This window comes from Numida meleagris, chromosome 2 (genome assembly GCF_002078875.1).
Source record: "Numida meleagris isolate 19003 breed g44 Domestic line chromosome 2, NumMel1.0, whole genome shotgun sequence".
Taxonomy (NCBI): domain Eukaryota; kingdom Metazoa; phylum Chordata; class Aves; order Galliformes; family Numididae; genus Numida; species Numida meleagris.
Genome location: NC_034410.1, coordinates 18,963,528 through 18,985,218, shown reverse-complemented (window position 1 = coordinate 18,985,218; position 21,691 = coordinate 18,963,528). Strand labels below are relative to the sequence as shown.

Genomic DNA, 21,691 nt, shown 5'->3' with positions numbered 1-21,691 from the left:
TAAGAGTTTCTATAGTCCCTTACATGACCTTGTTGAGAAAAAGATTGTTCTGCACTAAGTGAAAAATAAAAAATGTAAAGATTCCACATGACTTGCTTTTTAATAGTCTTTAGTAAACTGATGATTGTGGATTTCCAAATACTTTTCTTAGTCTCCCATGGAGTCCAGAAGCCTCATTTAGAAAATATGTGAAGTCTGTAAGATAGAAGTTTAGCTGCCAGTCAGTATCCTCTTTTAGGAGTTTGTTGGACGGTGGTTCATTACAGGTGGTAGTACTATTATCCTAAATATTAAATAATAAATAATTGTTCTTTATAGCAGTGATTAAAATCGCAATTGTGTTTCTTCCTTTAGACTGAAGGACATTCCTCAGATAGAAAAGGGAAACTGTTTTTTTCTTTTTTTTTAATGTATACATTTAAAATATATACTTCAATTAATATTTTTTCTATTGTTTTCAGTTCTCTATCTCCAACTTAACGCAGAGGCAGTGTTTCTTCTTCCTAGAGTTGTGCAATTGACTTTTGCTGAGTGATCATTTTATGATGTGGAACTGAGACAAATGGCATCTGTTTAAATGCCATTCTGATTGATTTGCATAATTTTGTTTGTATCTGGTATACAAATCCTTTCAGAATGGTTATTTCATTCCAAGTGTCCACAAAAGAGAATCATACTGGTGAGCTGACATGAGGCATTTAATTGGAGTATCAAAACATTTTTAAGTGAAAATCACTTTAAATGTATTTCATATTAATTTTAAATTATGAATATCAGAGATCAGCTGTGATATGTGTACAAGAAGCAAAATCATTCTCCAGCAATATAAGAATACATAAAACTCAAGTTTAGATTTCTTGAACTTGTCAGACTGACTTGTCAGACTGACTGTAAATCAAAAGATAAATGCACAGGAGCATTATCTGAGGCTTGTGGGTCAAACAAAGAGCCAAGCATTCAGAGCATGCTGAAAAATCACAAAGAAACAGCTGGAGAGAATTTCTCTTTTTTTTTTTTTTATTGATTCCTAACTTCTCTTTTTTGTTCTATCCCTCTTCTATCTACCTTCATCTATTTTCTTTATCATGTTTTTCCATTGGAAGGCTTTGTGTTCCAGTGTTGTCGCTAATTTTGTCTCCTGCTTTCTGCACAAATCTGTGCTTCATGAGTAACAGATACTGCCACAGATGAGGCATTGACTGGTTTACAGCTTGTGTTTGCTAACTAGATTAAGACCTGTAATTCGATATTTGAAACATCATTGCAGGAAAAAAGGTCACTGCTTTCTTTTTAAGTCATTGTCTGTATGATCTTAAAAATGCGTATAAAACAGGTAAGTAGTAGAAGATCTAATAAGAACAATAATATTAATTTTCATTAAACTTTATTACTATAACTGTAGATTCATTTATGATTCCTCATTAAAGAAATATATATTTGGAAACAAACTTCATCTATCCATTCATTCAACTATCCAGTTTTTCATATGAGAATATGCAAATTTTCTTTTCTTTTTTATCGTCCTACGGGAGTACATATGTAGTTACTTCATTAGTGCAGAAGTTTAGTAGTCTGGCTCCCTACATTAAACAACTTAAAAGGCAAAGTCTTGTCACTGGAAAAGGTGCAGCTCCTCATGCCCTCACAAGAACATTTAGTAAAATGAGTGTTAAATATTATTTGTGTGTGTATGGACAACTTATTTTCCTGATAAGATCTTGCTTTTTCTTTTAAAATTCCTCACTGTTAAATCACAGGAAAATTTAAGTTCATAGGGACCCTCTAAACTCCTTCTCAAAACATCCCAGTTAGATCAGGTTCCACAAGGCCATGTCCAGTTGAATTTTAAATGTCTCCAAGGATGGAGATGACATGGTCTTTCTGGGAAACCTGTACCAGTCCTGTAGCAACCACTACCTATTGCCACTTACTCTTTTGCTGTACATCTCTGAGAAGGCTCTGTCTCCGTCTTCCCCATTGCTCTGTTAGGTAGGTGAAGATGTGATACCTTGCATGCCTTGTCTTCTCCAAATGGAACAACATCAGCCCCTCCTTGCTGCTGCTCCTAGCTCTCTTGGGTGCCTTCAGTCAGACTTCTCTATGTGCAGTATCTTCCTCATACTGCTGGTTGTTAATCTGGACACAGCCAACATGTGAACCCGTCTATGCTGAGCAGAAGGCAGTAATCGTTCTCCATTACCCATTGGCTCTGCTCTTGCTAGTAGAGCCCAGTGTGCAGTGAGCCTTCACTGCCAGCAGGGCCCACTGGTGGCTCGTTCACATTGTCTGTCAGGACCCCGGGGGTTTTTCTGTTAAGATACCTTGCAGTTGCTTTTTCCTCAACCTTTATTGTTGTATGGGGTTATTCTGTTTGATGGGCAATTAAGTTATCTTTGCTGACCTTCAGGAAAGACCATGGCTTGTCAGGATCCCTCTGAACGGCAGCCATTACTGTCAGTATATCTGTTGTTTTGTCTCAGCTGGATTTCATGACTGTGGATAATGCACTCTGTTCCAGTACTCAGGACACTGATGAAGGCATTAAATAATACCATTGAGTACTGACCACTGTGGAATGCTGCTTAGAACCCACCATGACCTGGACTTCCTTCTGTTGATACCGCTCATTGGTGTTCTGCGCTTTTTGCCAAAATTACTGTCTAGAATACAAACTGAAGGTTTTTTCTACTTTGGTAGTTCCTGAATTCTCTTGCTGCTGTCCTTCCACTTGGTGGAACTGATGAGATTCAGGGAGCAAGATCACCCACTGCTCTGAACAACTGAGTGTGATACTCAGATTCAATGTAGCAGTGCTCAGTTCATCTCACTTCTTAGAGAGCTGCAAGGCATATTTTACTTTACTAATGGATGATCAAGTACAGGAAAACTTCTATATTCAGTTTGGTTATTTAAAAGTAAGGTTAATTACAACTTTTTAAAAATTATTTAAATAGTGATTTTCCTTTGTAAGAAACCTAACCAATTTACAAGTTTCAGCTACTAGAAAAGTAATATTCAGGAGTTCTTCAATTCTCAATTGCAGAAGTGAAAGAAACAAAATATTTATCTTTGAATTGAAGTGCAGAAAATCAGACGGGGTTAAGAAATGAAGGTTTTCCCTGTAAGGGAAGTTTTTGCTATGAATTTCATCTTTTTAAAAGGTTTTACAGAAATTCCCACTGGAACAGTATTAGTGCTGTATGCTTGCGACTTAACCAGAAATTCCACCCTGGAGGTGGAAGAACAATTCTTCACAAAATTTTTCAAAATAAATTTTCTTCTTTTGAAAAAGAGACTTTATAACAAGAACAAAAAGTATTTGAAATTCTCATGTACCTCTAAAAATGCAATTAAGTAGTCTTTAAACCAAGTCTAGACTGTGTAACAGCTATCATGCTGACCTTGAAGTGTTGTGGCATTGTTAAAAGAATTTGAATGCAAACTTTGTCCCATATCTTACTGAAGATATAAACATGCAGCACAAGAACAACCTTCAGTACTGCCTTGTCACAGAGCAGTATTAGACTAATAGCAAAGATCATGACTTGTTAGCAGATACAATAATAAAACATCTAGAGCTATTATGTCAGATCCTCAGATGGTATTAACAGAGTTCTAATATTTCTGAAATATTTACTAATATTAAGTTTCAATGAAAAAAAATAGAAATAATTGAAGTAATTGAAATAACCTAACCAGAACTGTGTATGTGGAAAACAAGTTTTTCTACATTGTATAGCCATCTGTTCTCCTGAGATTACATATTTCACCTGAGGATAAAGTGTGGGTGCATGCAACATACTCAATAATTTTGTATCTATTTCTACATAGGTTTGTTTCTCTGCTGGTGAACTTGTGAACATATTTTTAAAAAATAGTTCTTCACCCATTTCCAAAGAGCACTTCGAGCAAATGAGTCCAGCCATCGTTCAGCAGCTATTAAGTTGTTCATGTCAGCTTCCTGAATCCAAGCAGAAAAAGCTTCCACCAACAACTTTGGAAAGTGAGTTATATTGCTGTTATCAGTATAGCGTTGTTCCAACTCAGGTGAAGAGGTGCAGGGGCTTCTGAAAACATTTCATTCATGATTAGCCTTAAACCAAACAGGATGAGATTTATGCTCTCTGTAATTTTCCGCACTGCATGATTTCATAGCATGCATGCCAGATAATAACATTATATTGAGAAGTGAGGGGATTCAGTGGTTTCGATTTTACATTAAACAGAATTGTTTAATATGTGAGATTTCTTTTCCCCATTTCTTAGAGGAGTGCTTGCTGTAGGCAGCAGGTGAGCTGCAATGGGCCCTCATCAGTGGGCTGCTGGGCAGAAATTTTACAAAATTTCTGCAAGGTTTATACTGAAGTCATTACACTGGTTTTACGTATATAGCCTCAACACTATGTTAGCTGTCATTTTATACCATGGTGTGGCAAATGCTTAATACAGATAAATTCTGTGTGAACATTACTGATTTCTCACACTGTGATATTTTACAGCAGAGAAAGTTTGGGCATATTACTGTGAAAATAAAAACTAACAAAACAAATTGTATGGGCAGTAGAGGTTGTGTGTTAGAGCTGGAACAAGGGCTGAGTCAGAGGATAATCAGACAGCTTGTTTCCAGTTGCAGTCATAGCCCTCACATGCCACTGCTTCCAGGCATATCTGCCCCACCATTTTTGCTGATACAGCTTCTTCTCTCACCACTCTCTAGTCCACCATCAGAAAAAAAAATTGAATCTGATCTGAACTAAGGGCTTCTTAATATGTTTCTGATGTTTGTTTTTAGTTTAAACATGCAACATTCTGGGAAATGTTTAGAACCATAGATGTGCTGCTATATGACAGGAAGTGTTAGTTTCTGGCAGGAGGTTTGGGAGCCAGGAATGAGCAACAAGGAATGAGCATCTGACAATAATCACTTGCACTGAGAGCATCTCTTTTAATGTTCCTGGAAAAACTTGTCAGGCTGAAGATCAGCACCTTCAATACCTTTATCCTAACATCTACATTGCTAGCTCTAGAAGACTAGATCCATTAGGAACTAATAAGTTTTCTTACATCCTAGCTGGCCAACAGTCTTTTTCCGGAACAGACCTTTCAGTCTCTAAAATATGTCTCTTCTTTAAGCTAGACACATTAGTCAGTTTGTGGGAATGAGTTGAGATATGATTCCACGGTGTGCAGATTAATCGAACTATGAGAATGAATTAAAATGCATTAGAAAAGGAATTAGAAGAATTAAAATACATTTGAAGAACATAACGGATATCTCAGAAATAGTTACAGGATAAAGAAATGTACAGAGTAGGGGGAATCATTAAAGCTCCCAAAAAGGTAGCAGTCCTTCTTTCTTATGTTCTTTCTCTTCTCATTATCTGAATATTTTGCAGACTTTAATTCTTTTATCTTTTCTATGCTATGGTTATATGCTCATTTTTCAGATGGGAAATCAAGGGACCGAGAAAATAAGGAACGTACCCAGGTCATGTACAAGGTTCATGGTAGTTTCACAGCATGTGTGAGAATTTCCTAACTGTCAGCCGGATCACTGACATTTTAATGATCTCAGAAACATTTAGATCTGAGTAGATGAGGAAGAACTATACAAACACAAAGGGGAAGAAGCCAGAGCCCTTTGTGCAGCCTTTTCCCCATGCTTGGTTAAGAATGGTTTCCATGAGCACGGGGATACTTTTGCTGGCTTGACACAGACAAGCAATGGACTTCGTGTTTGACCTACATCTGACCTGAGCATATGCTCATTAATTTTATTCTTAGTTCTATTTTACTGACAGGCTGTGCTGTTTTGGATAGATCATCAGGGCCTGAACTCCATCAGTATCTACTATAACCTATTGGATGTGCAGTCTGTGGGATTTACTGTCTGATTTTATGAGGTGTTGAGCTATTAAAGTGTGAAACATTAAGTGACACTTTTGAATATTTTGGCATTAGTTCCTTTATGTCTGTTTTTCATCAGTGTTTTACCTCCATCATAAGACTTTCATACAGATTAATCAGGATTCATACTGTGCAAGAGGTTGGAAACAGGAACAGTGTATTAGAGAATTATAAGAGTAACCTTCCAAAAATCCCAGTAACCTGGGAAAAATAAGTTGCTGGTCCTGATGCAATGACTAAAGGAATGCATGCCCACAGCACATTTGTAAACAATATGTGAACCAATAGGTTTACAACTAGATACTAAACTAAATGCCTGCATTCATTTGAAGCTTTAGGCCTTGATCTCTTTACTGGTTTAGTTAATAATGTGGTGTTGACTGTAAAAATACACAGGTGATGACATAGAGAAACAAGCACAAACCTGTTAAGACAGGGAACAAATGCAGACCAGCAATCACTGTGCTGCTCTGTGCCTCTCTAATTGGCACAGTTATGTTCTACTCAGCACTTTAAGGCCTGAAACTTGAAGATATTAGACTGTATTAACTGTAAAGCCTGAAAAAAATGATTTTTTAGGCTTCTAACTGTCATCTGTATCACATGTGACTAGAAAAAATAAATGTAGCACAATGAATCATTTCGTAGCCTCAAAAACAAATATAAAACAAAGACTCAAATACAGTATAATGCAAATGCAGATACTGAATGGTTAAAAGCACACTTGTTTTTTTTTATTATTTTTATTTTATTTTTTTCCTACAGAGTATGGTTACAGCACTGTTGCAGTTTTACTTATTACTGTTGGATCTATGTTTGGTACGACCTTAATTTTATTTAACTCCTGTCAAGAAATCTATACACTCATTTTACAGCTGTTTGTTGGTTTGGCTGTTGGAACCCTTTCTGGAGATGCATTGCTACACCTTATCCCTCAGGTAGGTAATATACATTTAAATATTTTTAAGATCTTAGCATATGCACACAGTGACATACAGAGGAAAGTTTCATTTAAACCTGGCTAATATTACTATGTTTAAAAATAAAGCTTCCCATGAATCTGTGAATCAACAATTTAGCATTCCAAATATATCTACACTTTGTAGTTAGAGGGAGATTCCAAGGAGTAAGAAGCAGAATTCAGTGAATGATTAATTCAGAGAAAATAGGGTTCCCATTCCACAAAGTCTTTTCAGATAACCCACAAGTCCTGCGCAAGGCAGGTTCTTCAGCTGCTTTCATGAGGCAGATTCTTTAACAGACTGCAGGATAATTTGTTCAAATGTTCTATAAGGCAGATCCTGGGGCCCTCAACCAAGTTAATGCTACTGCCTTGAACAGCATGAATGATACAATTTCTTCCAAAATTCGCAGAATGAATTTTAAGAATATGCAGTGTGTAAAACAGAAACAAATTTTCCATTGTGTATTCATTTATTTTTGACTGAGTTTCCTCTGATATGGCACAACTGTTACAAGGAGACTTCTATTGGTCATTTAAAGAGTTTCATGCCTTCATGAATGATTCTGGTTGAAATGTTCTTGTACTTTATGCATTACCTCTGGAAGTGGAACTGGGAGAGTAGTTAAAGAAGGCAATTCTCGATGAGTATCAGACAAATACCTTCCTTTAATGAACATATTTACGTTTGAAAGTATTCTTCACCATTTTTCAGTGATGCATCCGGCAACTTTTAAAGTTCCTTCTTTCTGAAGGGAAGCAAAGTAAGGCTACTGTTTTCTCCTGGGCAAAAATGGAAGCACTTACCAGCAGAAAGCCTTCCAGATTATTTTCAGTTTGAACTTTAAATCTGAAGATGACATAAGCAACTTTTTTGACTTCAAAAATATATCCTCTGAAAATGTGTGAAGGACAATTTTATATAACTGTCTCTTGAAACAATGCAGCTTTGAACATTGAGAGATGATGAAGGCTTATGTTAATTCATCTCATCTCATCTCTCTACTCTGTTGATTAGCTCAAAACACAATTTAAATTGAAAGAGGTGGGAAAAGAAAATCTTGAGAACAAATTGACATATGATAAATTGCTTTAGCAAAAGTTAAAACATTACCACTTAATTTTTTTACTTTGTCTCTTTTTAGACTCTTGGTTTACATAAACATGAAGCACAAGAGGTAGAACATTTCTATGAGGGAAAAGAATATATCTGGAAACTTTTGGGAATAATTGGAGGGATTCATGGATTTTTTCTGATTGAAAAATGTTTCTTTCTTTTGGTAACACCACATGAACAGGTAAAGTTTTGTACATTTTGTCCTTTTAAAAAATCCCTTCCATTTAGAGATTTTGCAATGTACAAATTGTTAAAATGACTATAGAAGTTAGTTATCACTTCTTTGAGTGAAAGGAAACATGGAAAGTTGCTTACTAAACTGCTCCTACCAGATTGACTTTTGATTTCTATTTCACTTTGCTCCATAGACTTATATGCTCCATGAATGTGATCCCCATATTTGTAGTTCAACAAAGGAAACAGTTAATTGAATGTATTTTCTAAGTATACTAGGAGTGGTTTAGGTGAAGAGTTTTTGTCCATATGAAATAATAATGATAGTCATTTACTCCAGGCACAGTTTGAAGAGAAGGAAGACAGAGATGAAAGCACAATATATTTTGAAGAATAATATCTTAAAATTCTAAATAGTTTTAACCCTTATCCCAATGTTTTTGAAAATTTAATATAAATTTTGTGGTCAATAGTACCCAATGTTATATTAATAATATCTGCCTTCTCAGTTCCATGCTTATAGTAATTCTGTTGTCTTATCTATGTGCAGTTGATGCCTGACAATATGACTGCGCACAAGGATATAATATAACAGTGTGATAGCTCGTTAAGTTTCTCAGCATGAGAGGCTATTTAATGTCACTTAAGAAAGCTAATTGTAATCTTAGCTTGTTGTGTTTTACAGAGAGTGTTTAATGACTGGACTGATTTAGATATTTAGTACTGAGTCCCTATTCCCTATCTTTGAGTCAGCCGCAAGAATATTATGTGAAATTAATGGAATGAGAATATTTTGATGATATTGATATATATAGTTTGGTAAAGAAGTTGTCACTAATGTTGCATACTTGGAGAGAGGTGCATTATCATCATCTCACAATTAAAAAAAGTTTTAAAACATTTGAACAATTTTTCATCTTCACCTTCAAAACAAAGTATCTTTCCACAAGCCATTATGATCATTCATGATATATTTGATTCAATTTTCAGGCTTTTTTTAACCGAATAAGCAATAGGAAATGTTGACGCCAGCCAATAAATACAATTTTTGTAAATGCTGAACTTTCTCAGAACTTTGAGAGAGGCTGCACCTGTGTTCCTTGGGTTTAAGAACTAATTGCAAAGCATCTTCATTCAGCAGGGCCTTTCTTTAGTTAATGGGCACTGGGAACATTCCCATGATCTTCCAGTGGAATCTGAATTAAATGAACATTCAGGCAGAGACAAATCTACTTCAACCATACAGTTGGTAGGTTACCAATATGAAATGCTTCCCTGATTTTTATATTCTTCTTTCTTTGTTCCTCAAAAAAATGAACCAAATTAGTATAATAAATCAGTATTATTTTTTATTCTTTATTGATTTTTCCTTTATTATATGACATGATTGTCAGGAATGTATAGATTTTGAAGCTTATAGTAAGCTTTTACAGAGAAAATTCAAACACAAATTTTTCTAATGACTTTTCTTAAGTGTGTACCAGATCAATATAACTACACACATCCTGTACTACTTACTGTTGAGAAAATTTTTGAAGATTTCTTTTCTCTCTTCTTTTTAAAATTATATTATATGTAAGGGCAGACACTCCCATTGGAAAGACTTTGGGATTTTCTGCAGTGAGAGTTAAGTGTATAAGTACTGAACAGAGGAAATCTTGGCCTTTTCTTGGGTGCTTTTTTCCACAATTTTGGAGAGTAATACAACCAAGTTGGGTATCTGGGAGCAGCGCTTACCTGTAAGAAATTACATAATTTCCTGTCCATCTGTGGAGGATACACAGACAGATTTGTCTTTGCAAAGTAAATTCACTCATTATTTCTAACCCATTTTCTCTTTTTCCAACCAATTTCTTCACCTTATACGTAATACGTATATATATGTTCCTGGTAATTTAAATCAGAGACCTTCCATAATGTGAATTCCATTTTAACAAGCAGCTGTGATGGGTAAGAGTCTCATGAGCCACTGCTCTTCTCTGAAGCACAGTTGAGAAACTGTCACTTGAATGCAGAGCAAACAGCCTAGTGAAGAATGTTTACTAATTTGTGAGTCATGTCATAGCTTCCTGTTTATGGTGATGAACAATCTAGTCCTTCCTTTCAGCTGCAAGATCACCCTAAAGTTATGTATATCACACAAACTAGTCTGACTTAGCTAGTTTGTACAAGAGCAGCCAATTTTTTCAGAGTCATGTGAGTAATAGTAAGAAAAACACTGGTTGACTAAGAAAAGCTTGTAAATCCTTCAGGTCAGTGATTAGTCCTGCAGTTTTGACTCAGAGTTCAAAGAAGTGGCATGTGAATAAATATTATAAGAGAAGCTAAACAATTACTGGAATTCATATGGCTGGATTCAATCATGGGAATTAAAGACTTTTATTTTTCCTTTACAATATAGAACTTTAAAACCAAATCCTTTCCTTTTGCTCCTCATGCCTGTACAGTACAAATCCCACACCACGACCAAGCTAATACCAGCCAAGAAACATATCCTGTTTTGCAGCCAATACACATCTCTGCTATAGTTTTTGCAGTGGTAGTTGCTGACCCTAACAAAGCACGCTTCTGGGCCGTTGTTGACTCTTCACTGGCTGCCATAATAGCTTTAATATGCTTTTTATGCTTTTTTTGGACAACAAAACAGAAAAAGATAGTGATTAGTAATTCAACTTTCCTAGTTTGGAACAAATAAGTTTTTTGGCATGTCTCACCCTTACATAAATATCTAATTTCTCTAGTCAGAAAGAAAAGTCCCAGGAAGCTAGAGGGTCAGACAGAGACATTCCTCACCTTCTCTCTTCTCTTCCCACAGTTGCAGTTTCCGTAATTAAACATTAGGGCTGATGCATCAGATTAACTCTCTGGGGCAAGAACAAAGCTGCTGTATCTTTACTTCTTTACTACGGGTAAAGCATGCAGTACAGTGTGCTCATGAGCTATTATGCCTGGCCAGGGATGCCTGGTGATGATCAAGCCCTAATGAAAGGCCAAGAGGCAGAGCACTGGGGTCTGTTCACCATGAAGAATAAAAAACTTTTTTTAAAAATATTTTTTTCCTATTTCCTGGAAGAGTGTTTCAATAACTGTGACAGGACAGTTTTTGTTCTGAACATAAATGAAATACATCCTGTTGGGCTACATTTTAACAATTGCACATGCTGCATTTTTTGCTTTTAAGCAAACAGCTTTACAAACAACAGGGAGAGGAGGGAAGGAGAACTCAGCTGCAGTGCTTCTAGCTATTGTGAGACATATGATCATCTCTTTTATCCTTATATTTTCAAAGAGCAACTGCGAAAGTCATGGAACACCAGGGAGACTGGTATATGCACATTTTCCTTGTAAATCCTCTATCCAGCAGGAAACTACAATCGTCTTTTTATGACAAACTTGAAAGATAAAATTTGAATTATGATGTCCTTTATAGTTCTACATTTGGCTCAGATATTTGTGTATTCAAGCAGAAGCATGATTTTGGGGGGGATTACAAAAGTGCTTATGAATCCCTTTTTTTCCTACTTGAATTACTGTAATCTTTTCTGAGCAAAGGTTTATATTTTTTAATTTCTTTCTGCAATATCAATCACACTGCCAGCACTCAAAATATAATCCTAATTATATCTATGGAAATGGCAGCAGCAATCTTTGTTTCAAAATGCATGAATTACTTTATATTTTCCTATATTTATAGCAGCAGTGGGAATAGCCTCTGAACACTGATCTATTATTTTTCCTTTTAATTAGAGAAGCCCAGAAGATTCTGAGTCTGCTGAAGTTCCTCCAGGCAACAAGATGATCAGCACAAAAAGTTAGTATCAATAAAAAGACCAGGCAAGCAATAGAAAAAGCTTTCAGACCTAAGATGGAATAGAAAGTGTGAAGTTGGCTTAGCTCTGTGTTTGCTGTGTGCTACATCACCGCATCTGATGGTGCTTGGATACATAATTAGATCACTGCTTAAAGACTTTACAACTGCCAACCCTGTAGTTGTGAAGTTCATTAATCTTATGGTGTCCACTCTTTAGTGTTTGTTTATTCACTGTTGCAAACTATTTTTCTGAATCCTGTGCTTCAAAAGAAACAGTCAAAATGTAATATGAAACAGCTTTTTATAATTGTAAACTTTGCTGGGACCTTTTTTCTGAAGGTAGTGAAATGACTGTATTTTGTTTTGCTCTTTTGTTGGCTCACTACGTTAGTATAATTCTGCTTCCTTCTTCTCTTACGTGGTAAAGCAACAGCCCCTTTGAACTAGAAATGATTTATTACATGGATGGAATTCTGCACTCAGGATGGCTCTCAGTTTTAGGATAAACTGTTTTCTTCAGAAAGCACTGAAGTAATTCTTGTCTTCTCTGTTTCAATGCTGCTTAGTCCTTGAAATGGGAAAACAGAGCATAAGCCAAACTGACTGTACTTGTGTAACCTTGTTGAATTTAGTAGTATTGAAGTCATTCAACGGAGAGAAAAGCATTTAATTGAAATCAATTTATTTACTGTAATCAACCTCCCTTTTTTTAATCTCAAATCTCATGTCATGAGTTGTTTTGTTTAACAATTTCACTATCTTCTTCTAGGTTTTTAATATTCCTTTCTGTTCTTGTGGACTTCATTTCCATTTCTGAGACATTTGAAAACTAGATTTCCATTTCTTCAGTCTCACCTATCCAGCAGTACACAATCCAGTGCCAATTTCAGTGGAACTGTCTAGTCCATCTCTAGATGTTTCCATTCTGTTCAGGCATAACTCCCTGCTGGGCAGAAACAGATTTCTAGTGATCCCAATGTTATTAGTTGCCGAAGGTGTGTAACTAAATTTGGTGTACTTTCTGCCTAATATACTTTGCTTCCATTTCTTCCTCACGGTTCATTTTTTACCTTTATATTAGAAACCAGTAAGTGAAACTGTGTTAAGGAAGGAGAGTTGCTTTGTGGGTTTCTTAGTTATTTTGTTGTTGTTGTTGATTGGTTGGTTTGGCTTTTTTTTTTCTTGAGAATACCTATTTTCAAGCTACTGTCATAACAGGTTTTTTTCAAGGAGCTCAAAGCATAAATGCGCTGAGCTCAGTGTTAATTCTATCCTCAAAGGGAATGGAATCTGACACCATAAGACAGAAGCCTGACAACTCCAGAAATGCATTTCAGGTAGGACTGTGGGAGGAGGCAGCCCCTTAGACAGCCATTGAGTAACTCAGAAAGCAAGGAGCTACTGGAAGAAAAAGATCTTTCTACTGGCCCTCTGCTTCTCATATATCCACTCTCATTCTACCAACATCTTGAAAGATAAAACAGTAGCATTTTTCCTTTTGTATTCTCAGATATTATATTAACAAATATTCTTGCTGTGCGAGTAATGAATATATTGAAAAAAATAGATCTATTTACGGATAAATGTTTGCTTTAAACTCATATTCAGAGCTCAAAAAGCATGATCCCCTGGTGGGAGTCCTGCACTCATTAGCTTTATTAGGAAATTTATGGAATAGAATTTGCAATGAGTATCAATCTCCTTATTTCAACAGATAAAGTTATGAAAATAAGGGTAGGATTGTTCAAGAGCAAGAGGCTTTATAGAAATTGTTGTGGCTATTTGATAGTTAACAGTTATAGTTGCAGCAGTGTAATGCAGTGAGACAATTGCTAGTAACTAAGGTGCTCTAAAATTGGCAAAAAGCAAAGAAATCATTCCAATTTGTTTATATATGTGTCTTCTTAACTTTCAGTTGAGTAAGTTCATGATGTTTACATCTGAGCTCCATAATGTTAACCTGACCCCTGTGTTATATTATAAACAACACACTGGAATGAGTTCCAGTAATTATGCTAAGTCTTTTTCAATAATCAGCTCCTTGCATAAAACAGACTAATAATATCTCAGGGCAGGCCCTGATTTCATCCTCACCAGTCCTTATTACCAGTCACAACCTTAACGTAGTGCAGCAATCTATTATTTCTGTGTAACTCATGCTCTGCACTATTGATTATAAACTGCACATAGTGTTTAGAAAGAACTCTGCAAACTGGGGACATCCATGTCTGGCTCTGGAAGCTGGCAGGGAAATCTAACAGGTCTGCCAATTGCTCTGAACCCGCAAAGCTCCCAGGCAACTGAGGAGGATTTTCTGAATACAGTTGTTAGGCTTTCATATGTAATGTGTTGGCTTTTTTATAATAGCCTGAAAGCTTCAGTTCTAGGCAGTTTTCATAAGAAAAACATCTCCCTCATTACTATAGAATGGTCACCTCTGGAACAACATTACTGAGGTAAAGCCTTGTAATAACAATATTCAGTCAGTTCTGCACAGCTCCCTAGTCTGTCACATTATGTCTGTGTGGGGTCAGCAACACTTGGGGAAAACACATGATGCTTACAGCCCAAATCATGACCTCACTTCTCCAGGCATAAATACAAGCCTTAGCAAGGTGAACTGTCTTTTCTGCATAGAGGGAAGATGGATGAGTTTCCTGGGAGGCCTTAGAAGGTCCTGCTTGTAAGATTGCTGGTAAAATGGATTGTGGATAGCTTCAGGGAGCCTATAAAATTTGTTGCAAAGCCTAGACATTGAGCCTAAATATAGGGCTCACTGCTACTTGAAGAGATGAAATCCCTCCTGTAAGTCTACTCAGCATGCTGCCCAGCTGTCTGGGTTACAGACTGGACAGAGAGTGTTCAATTCCCTGCCTTGATATCAACACTGATATCGCATCTAGTGCCTTTCCTCTCGTGTCAAAAAGTCTTGCTAAATGTCACAAGCATCAAAAGTGCTGTCCACGCTAATTTCACTGAACAGTATGGGAAGGAAAAAACAGCTGCCTACATCTGTGAGTGATGCGGTAGACGACTGAGCACTATGAGCATAACTGCTGTTAATTGATTGGAACAAAAGTTGGAAATGATGCTGTAACACTGCACTAATAGTGATACTCTGGGGCTTATTGCCTTTTATCTCTTTCTCTCCACTTAATGCAATCTCGTAAAAAGCATACTCTGAAAATACAATTCATCATTATTATGCTGTAAAGCATTATGCTTTACAGCATTAAAATGATCAGCTGCGTGACACTAAATATTTGACTTCATTGTAGCTATACAATTCTGAGCATGATGGTGTAAAAATTCCCACCTCTTAAGGAAAAGAAACACAGGATACAGGAAAACTTGTGAAAATTTCACCAATCAAAGAAAGATTAATGGAAACCCTTAGGGCATATCATGAGGTTGGACTCAACAAACAAACAAAAGCAGGAAGATAGTTTCTTGTATTTTAATCTCTGAATGATTCTACAACCTACTTTTTCATTTCAAGTGTTTTGAAAGAAGTGCGATGACAAGGGCAGAAAAGAGAAACGTTGTCCTCTGTTTGCTGTGACTTTTCTGTTATATGTGAATTCACAAAAAAAAAAAAAAACAACAAAAGCAAACATTTGTAACATAGCAAAATTATAATATGTTTGTGTTTAAACTTCTGGGCATTTTTGTTGCTTGTTTCTTTTTCTTCTTTTCCTAGATAAGAGAATTAGCTTGTTAGCAGTCATGGTTTTGGTGGGTGACAGTCTTCACAATTTTGCTGATGGCTTGGTAATAGGAGCAGCATTCTCATCCTCAACAGAAACAGGTGTGACAACGACTATTGCTATTTTATGCCATGAAATTCCTCATGAAATGGGTAAGACATATATATATATGTATATTCCTGACTGGCTTTGTAGTTACAGGTTTTCCAGATAATTCTTTCCTGCATTATATAAGTGGGAACTGCTTGTAGCACCATCATTGATAGGATAAGGAGAAATGGTTTCAAACTAAAGGACAGGAGATTTAGATTGGATATAAGGAAAAAGTTTTTTACAGTAATGGTGGTGAGGAAATGGAACAGGTTGCCCAGAGAGGTGGTGGATGCCTCATCCCTGGAGACACTCAAGGTCAGGCTGGATGGGGCTCTGAGCACCTGATCTAGCTGTAGGTGTCCCTGTTCATTGCAGGGGAGTTGGACCAGATGATCTTTAGAGGTCCCTTCCAACTCAAACGATTCTTTGATTAAAACATGTTAAATGGATACATGTGGGATGAATATATGAAAAGGGTTTGTACTTCTCTGTTCCCCTTAAAAGAGAAGTGGAGACTTCTTTGCTGTTATGATTGGCTGCTATCTCATCTCACTTCTTCAGTTGTAAATTCTGTCAGGTCAGTGTAGCTCTTTATTCTCATGTGTTTAAACAGAAGAAAACTGTAAACTGTGAGCAGGAGCCATGTGTGCCAAATGGCATATCTGACACAATGGGCTATGCAAGAGTTTCAATATGCAGCAAAGCCATTTAACAATGTATTCTTCAGTGTACTCTAATTCCTGCTAATAATCAAGACTAATAAGATAATAAAGGAAGATATATGACCCATTTTACTAGCAGGCAGGACAGCAAGATAGCTCTATAGAAAAATTTTCCCAATTATCTCCTTGTTGTAGATCTTTCAGTACGGCTGCAGTTGTTCCTGACATTGTGTTGATGAAGGTATATATGCTGGCAAGTCCAAAATGAGAACTTTACATTCTGCTTTCTTTTTATTTTTAAATGACTGGAGATTTCAAGTGCTGTATGTGTAGAAAACTTCTTCCCCTCAAAAAGTGGATGGGGAATTCTTGTAAAGCTGGTAACTTGTGTTTATATAGTGAAGAAACTATGAAAGTACCAAACAGCTAACTCCAAAGAGACCTTCTTAATTCTGGTGCAGTGGTGCAGTGTCAAAGTGCTATTTCCAAATGCACAGAGAAGAATTTTTAAACCATTTGCTGTGGGCCTGTTAGGAAATAATTTACTTTAGAAGAAAAAGAATCCGTGATGATTTTCTCATATACGGTTTACTAAAGTTAATTACATCTGAAATGAGTGGAATTAAACAAAAACTGGAATTGGACAAGCATAGGTTTTTATGACTTGTAGCACCTGTACAACACTAAAAGATCCAGCTGTAGATATGCTCACATGATTTTAACTTGCAAGTTCCCAATCAAGAAAGATTAAGAAACTTGGGGAAAACATGTGACTTCCCTTCTGCATTTATCCAAGCTGGAAATGTCACAGAACACGGAGAACTAACAGAAGCTACTCCTGTATATTCTGCTATCTTTAGGAACAGCTAAACAAATACAAGCTGTTTGGGGTTGTTGTTTTTCCACACAAGATGAGTATTCAACCAATTTTATAGAAATCTAAGGGCAATCCTCCATCCTTCACTGTCTCCTTTGTAAATTTATTATGAAGAATCTTACAAACACATTTGCCACTAACAATTTTTTGTCGTCTATTTCTCTACGCAGGAGACTTTGCTGTTCTACTGAGTACAGGGCTCCCCACGAAGATTGCAATTTTGATGAATTTTATAAGTGCACTAACGGCTTTCTTAGGGCTTTATATTGGCCTTTCTGTATCAATGGATCCATGCATTCAAAACTGGATTTTTACTGTTACAGCTGGAATGTTCTTGTATCTATCTTTAGCAGAAATGGTGAGAAATTCTGCCTATTATTATTTTCCTTTTAACGTAGCCACTTCACAGATGAGTGTCAAATGAATGGAGGGAGATGAACTTGAAGAGAAAGAAATTTCATAGGCTTCTTGGGAAGAGCGTGTCTTCTGCCCTGTATGTGTACAGAGCTTAGAAAAATGGTCTGGTTTTGTTTGGTGTCACTGCCACTATAGATGTAATTAGTAATGAAAGGGTGAAATAAAGCTGTGAAGAGGGTAACATATGAATGAGACAAAGAGGACTTTTAGGCAGGTTAAGGTATCAATAGAAGAATTAAAGATAACTGAATATAACATAAAGAAATATTTGAACATGCAGGACCTTTTAAAAATCTTGAATAACTTGATAACATTTTCTCTGTGCTCTCTCTCTCTCTCTCTCTGTATATTCTTAATCCATTATTTCAGCATGAATTTGCAGTTTCTGAACTAAAATGTGAGATGTTTATCCTGTGCTCTCTCTGACCTGCCTTTCTACCTCAGAGAGGTTTGGATGAGTTCCTAAGCAATTCAAAACCCATTAGATTGTCTCATAATTCCCATCATTTTTCATATTCCTAGTTCAATAGCAATGATCTAACTATAGAAAAATAAAATGTGAAGACGCATTACAAGAGAGAGGTCTAAGGACTACAGAAGAATGTTGTGGAGTCATAACTCATGAAGGTGCCTCAAGATGCATCATTTATTGAAGAGGTGGCTAAATGTTACACTCATTACAACATAGACCTTAATTATCTTGCCAGCTTACTATAATTCTGTCACACTTTTTAGCTAATGTATATTAATGTAAAGTTGTTTGCAAGCTTCTGAACAAAGACTGAGTGTATTATGTCATTAGATCGAGGGGAAAAAAAGAGTTTCCTTTCTTTATGAATTGTTACTGTGCTTTTCTTAAGCCTGACTGTCTCCGTTCTGTTTACTACCACTCCACACCTCATGTCTATGATACAATTTTCCAGGTTCAAGAATAATATTTGAAACCTGATATGCCATGTCGTTATTATAACCTATTTAAAAATCTACTTGTAGTCATTGACCTTAGACCTTGGGTGTATTTCAGTCCATTTTTTCCTGCTATAATGGAAGTAATGTGAACATAACATGCTCCTAAGAGCTTATGAGGGTTATGAGCTGCCTAAGGACTGTGGATGTATTAACTGTCTGGATCAAGGTGGTGAATAACAGACAAGAACACTGTGTACCAAGTTACATAGTCGCATCTTGTTCTGACAGAGAAATTTGGAAGTTTTGCTGCCTTCCTATTCAACAGGCATGGTTTTATTAACGTAGCTGAGGGCTTAGTCACACATTTTCTTCAGTGCAGGATCAGAATCCATCAAGGATCAAACTCCCTTAACAACACCACGTTTTTAACTTGTTCTCAACTCCATAACCCTGATGTGAGTAGAAGAAGAGAGAGAAAGAGGAGAATCTTATATTTCTCTCGTATTCCTCCTATGAACAAAAGGAACTCCAATCAGTTTTTCTCTGCTTTTGTCAAAAGAACTGCTATTGGGTTTTCCAGAAGTGCAGCCACTGAATATCACAGGGAATCTTTAGGTCTGAAACGTTTCACATGTTTGCATAGAACATCACAAAAGAAAATCTGCAGTGCTTTATATATTTTTCAATTTTCTTCACAGAAATATCTTCTATTCACTGCTGTGTTCTCATCTAAAAGCAGCAATTATCAATGTTCCTAACAAAGGTATACAAATACCTAATGGTGTCCAAAGCTATAATTTTAAGAGTCTGTTTTCTGGGCTTTCACATACTTCCTCTATTGGTGGTTAAATATGGAACGTGACAGAACAGCCTCACTGATTTTTGCGTTATGGAAAACTGAGGGATAGAAGGTGGAGGCTTGCTGACAGGACAGCACTGTGAGACTACTGCACAAATAGAACACACAAAACTGCTTCTGTACCTAAAAAATGGTATTCTGGCTCCATTCACAAGCAGGGTAATCTAATTAATTAAAAATCTGGGGAGTAAGGCAAGGGATAAAATTATTTATAGCCTTCATCATTTTACCCAGGTAATTTTGCAAAATTTAATCTTCATAGATATCAGGGAGGGTAGAAAGGAGTATTTTGTCTTGTGAATGTGTATGCACAGGTGAAATATTACATCATAAATTGATGGCTTCAAGATATACGTGTAAGTAAAAGCCTGTAACTTCATGGCTTTAGATGTTAACCAAAATTAAACCCCCTGACAGCTTTTTATGAGCAAGATAGAGAGCTGTTTTTGTCTGCCCTCTGTTTAAAGGTCATAACTATAATCATAGCATTGCACTATTTGCACCAGTCCTTCTATTAAAAGCATAGCTTTCTTTAACATTCATTTAATCTGAATCAAGCTTGAGACATCAATATATGGAATGTAACAGAGCAACTCCCTCCTAATGAATTGTTTCTTTGACAAAGCACATCCCTTTTTCCTCTTGAGAAACAAACTTCCAAATCCTTAATCAGCCTCTCCAATGAGTATCTGTGATGTAATCACTATGGATAAACATTTATGAAACTACATGCATTGTATTAAACCTTAAGGACTGGGCTGTCTTTTATGAGTGATTGTACAAATTATGTAGGCTCATTTATTCTTGACAAGAAAAGACTCATCTAATTTAAAAGGAAGAGGATAAGAGCAGTAAAAGGTATAAAAGCATCCAAGAAATATGAGCTAGCCAACCACTCTCTGAGGCACCTACCTGAAGTTTTCTCTGACTAACCTTAAAAATCTTTCTGATTTCAGAGACAAAAGAGTATTTTGAAAGTGGCTTACTGTGTTGTTGTGGTACAGCAGCTGTACCCCATGTTGGTAGAGCTTGTGTTTAACCAGCACATGGCTGAGAGCCCCCATTCCTTCATTCAGCATTGTACTTGCTAATTCTTCCTGTCCTTTGTTTGCTCATTATAAAAACATGAGCTGGAACAGGAACAAAATAGCCATTCAGTTAACAGTAACTCTTTTTCTTCCAACAGCTTGAATATGGTGCTATTAAATGGTGGTGTTACACCACTGAATAGCTAATTGAATCTCCTCATGCTTCCCAACCATAGCATTTCTCTCTGCTGTGCTATGCCCGTTTCTGTACAGCAGGTTCACAGGGAAGGGGAACCACAGCTGATACTGGGACAGCAATCAGCCTTTATTGTCAGAGAGATAAGCAGGGATGTCCCACTAGGCAAGGCCATTAAAATGGTCTGTGCACTTGGAAACATGCATATTAGATGGAGGGAGTGGAGGTCTATATTGGACACTGAAATGGTACTGCCTGCTGAGGATTCTTTTTTAAAGCATTCTTAGCAGCCTGCTGTGCCATGTGTGTAACATAAATCGGCACTGACACCAGTATGAGAAAAAAGTAGCTTTTGCGGTAGAAGGGCAAATGTTTCTTCTTGTAGGTTATCAGAGAACTTGTTCATCCATGTGCTGGGGAAGGCAGTAAAAGTCTGATTATAAGGCTAAACTAATAAGACAAGAGTCCTAAGCTGAAGTCCTGGATTCAGGCCTGGATCTTAATTAATAGTTTTTATTTGTATACAAAATAAAGAAACACATATTCTGAACACAGATGTGATGTCAGTTCAGATTTTGATTTACATCAGAAGTGTTTGCATTTCCTCCATGTTTCTGATGACTCTTAAATATATATTAAACATAATTATATGAGTTTTTAAGATGCAAATTTGTATCATAATTTAAACCACTGCCCAGTTGTTGCAAAGATTTAGGACTTCTGGGTTTGCCTGTTATTTTTATTCAAACCTTTAAAGCGGAGGCAGACTTTTCACTATAAAGACTTCATTTGGGCCCATATCAACTTCCAGAGGAGTGCAAAAGAAGCAGAGACAGAAACCTCATTCTAACGGAGGAAAGGATAAGCATAGAGGCAAACAGGGGTAAATGTGCCCCAGCAGCTTCCTTGCTGAGTGCTGTTTCACTGCCTCCCAGTGAAGGCGCTGCCCATGGAAGGAGGCTCTGAAGGTGCA

The 21,691-nt window shown here is 36.5% G+C and overlaps 1 protein-coding gene across 1 annotated transcript in view; it reads left to right on the top strand.

Moving 5' to 3' along the window:
* Nucleotides 1–21,691, top strand: part of SLC39A12 (solute carrier family 39 member 12) — a 34,457-nt gene that overhangs the window by 11,685 nt on the left and 1,081 nt on the right. The window contains exons 7-13 of the mRNA XM_021387849.1: nucleotides 3,832–4,003; nucleotides 6,673–6,845; nucleotides 8,014–8,166; nucleotides 9,298–9,408; nucleotides 11,907–11,970; nucleotides 15,671–15,829; nucleotides 17,480–17,667. Coding sequence (XP_021243524.1) covers nucleotides 3,832–4,003; nucleotides 6,673–6,845; nucleotides 8,014–8,166; nucleotides 9,298–9,408; nucleotides 11,907–11,970; nucleotides 15,671–15,829; nucleotides 17,480–17,667 — 1,020 coding nt within the window. The remainder of the gene's footprint in view (nucleotides 1–3,831; nucleotides 4,004–6,672; nucleotides 6,846–8,013; nucleotides 8,167–9,297; nucleotides 9,409–11,906; nucleotides 11,971–15,670; nucleotides 15,830–17,479; nucleotides 17,668–21,691) is intronic.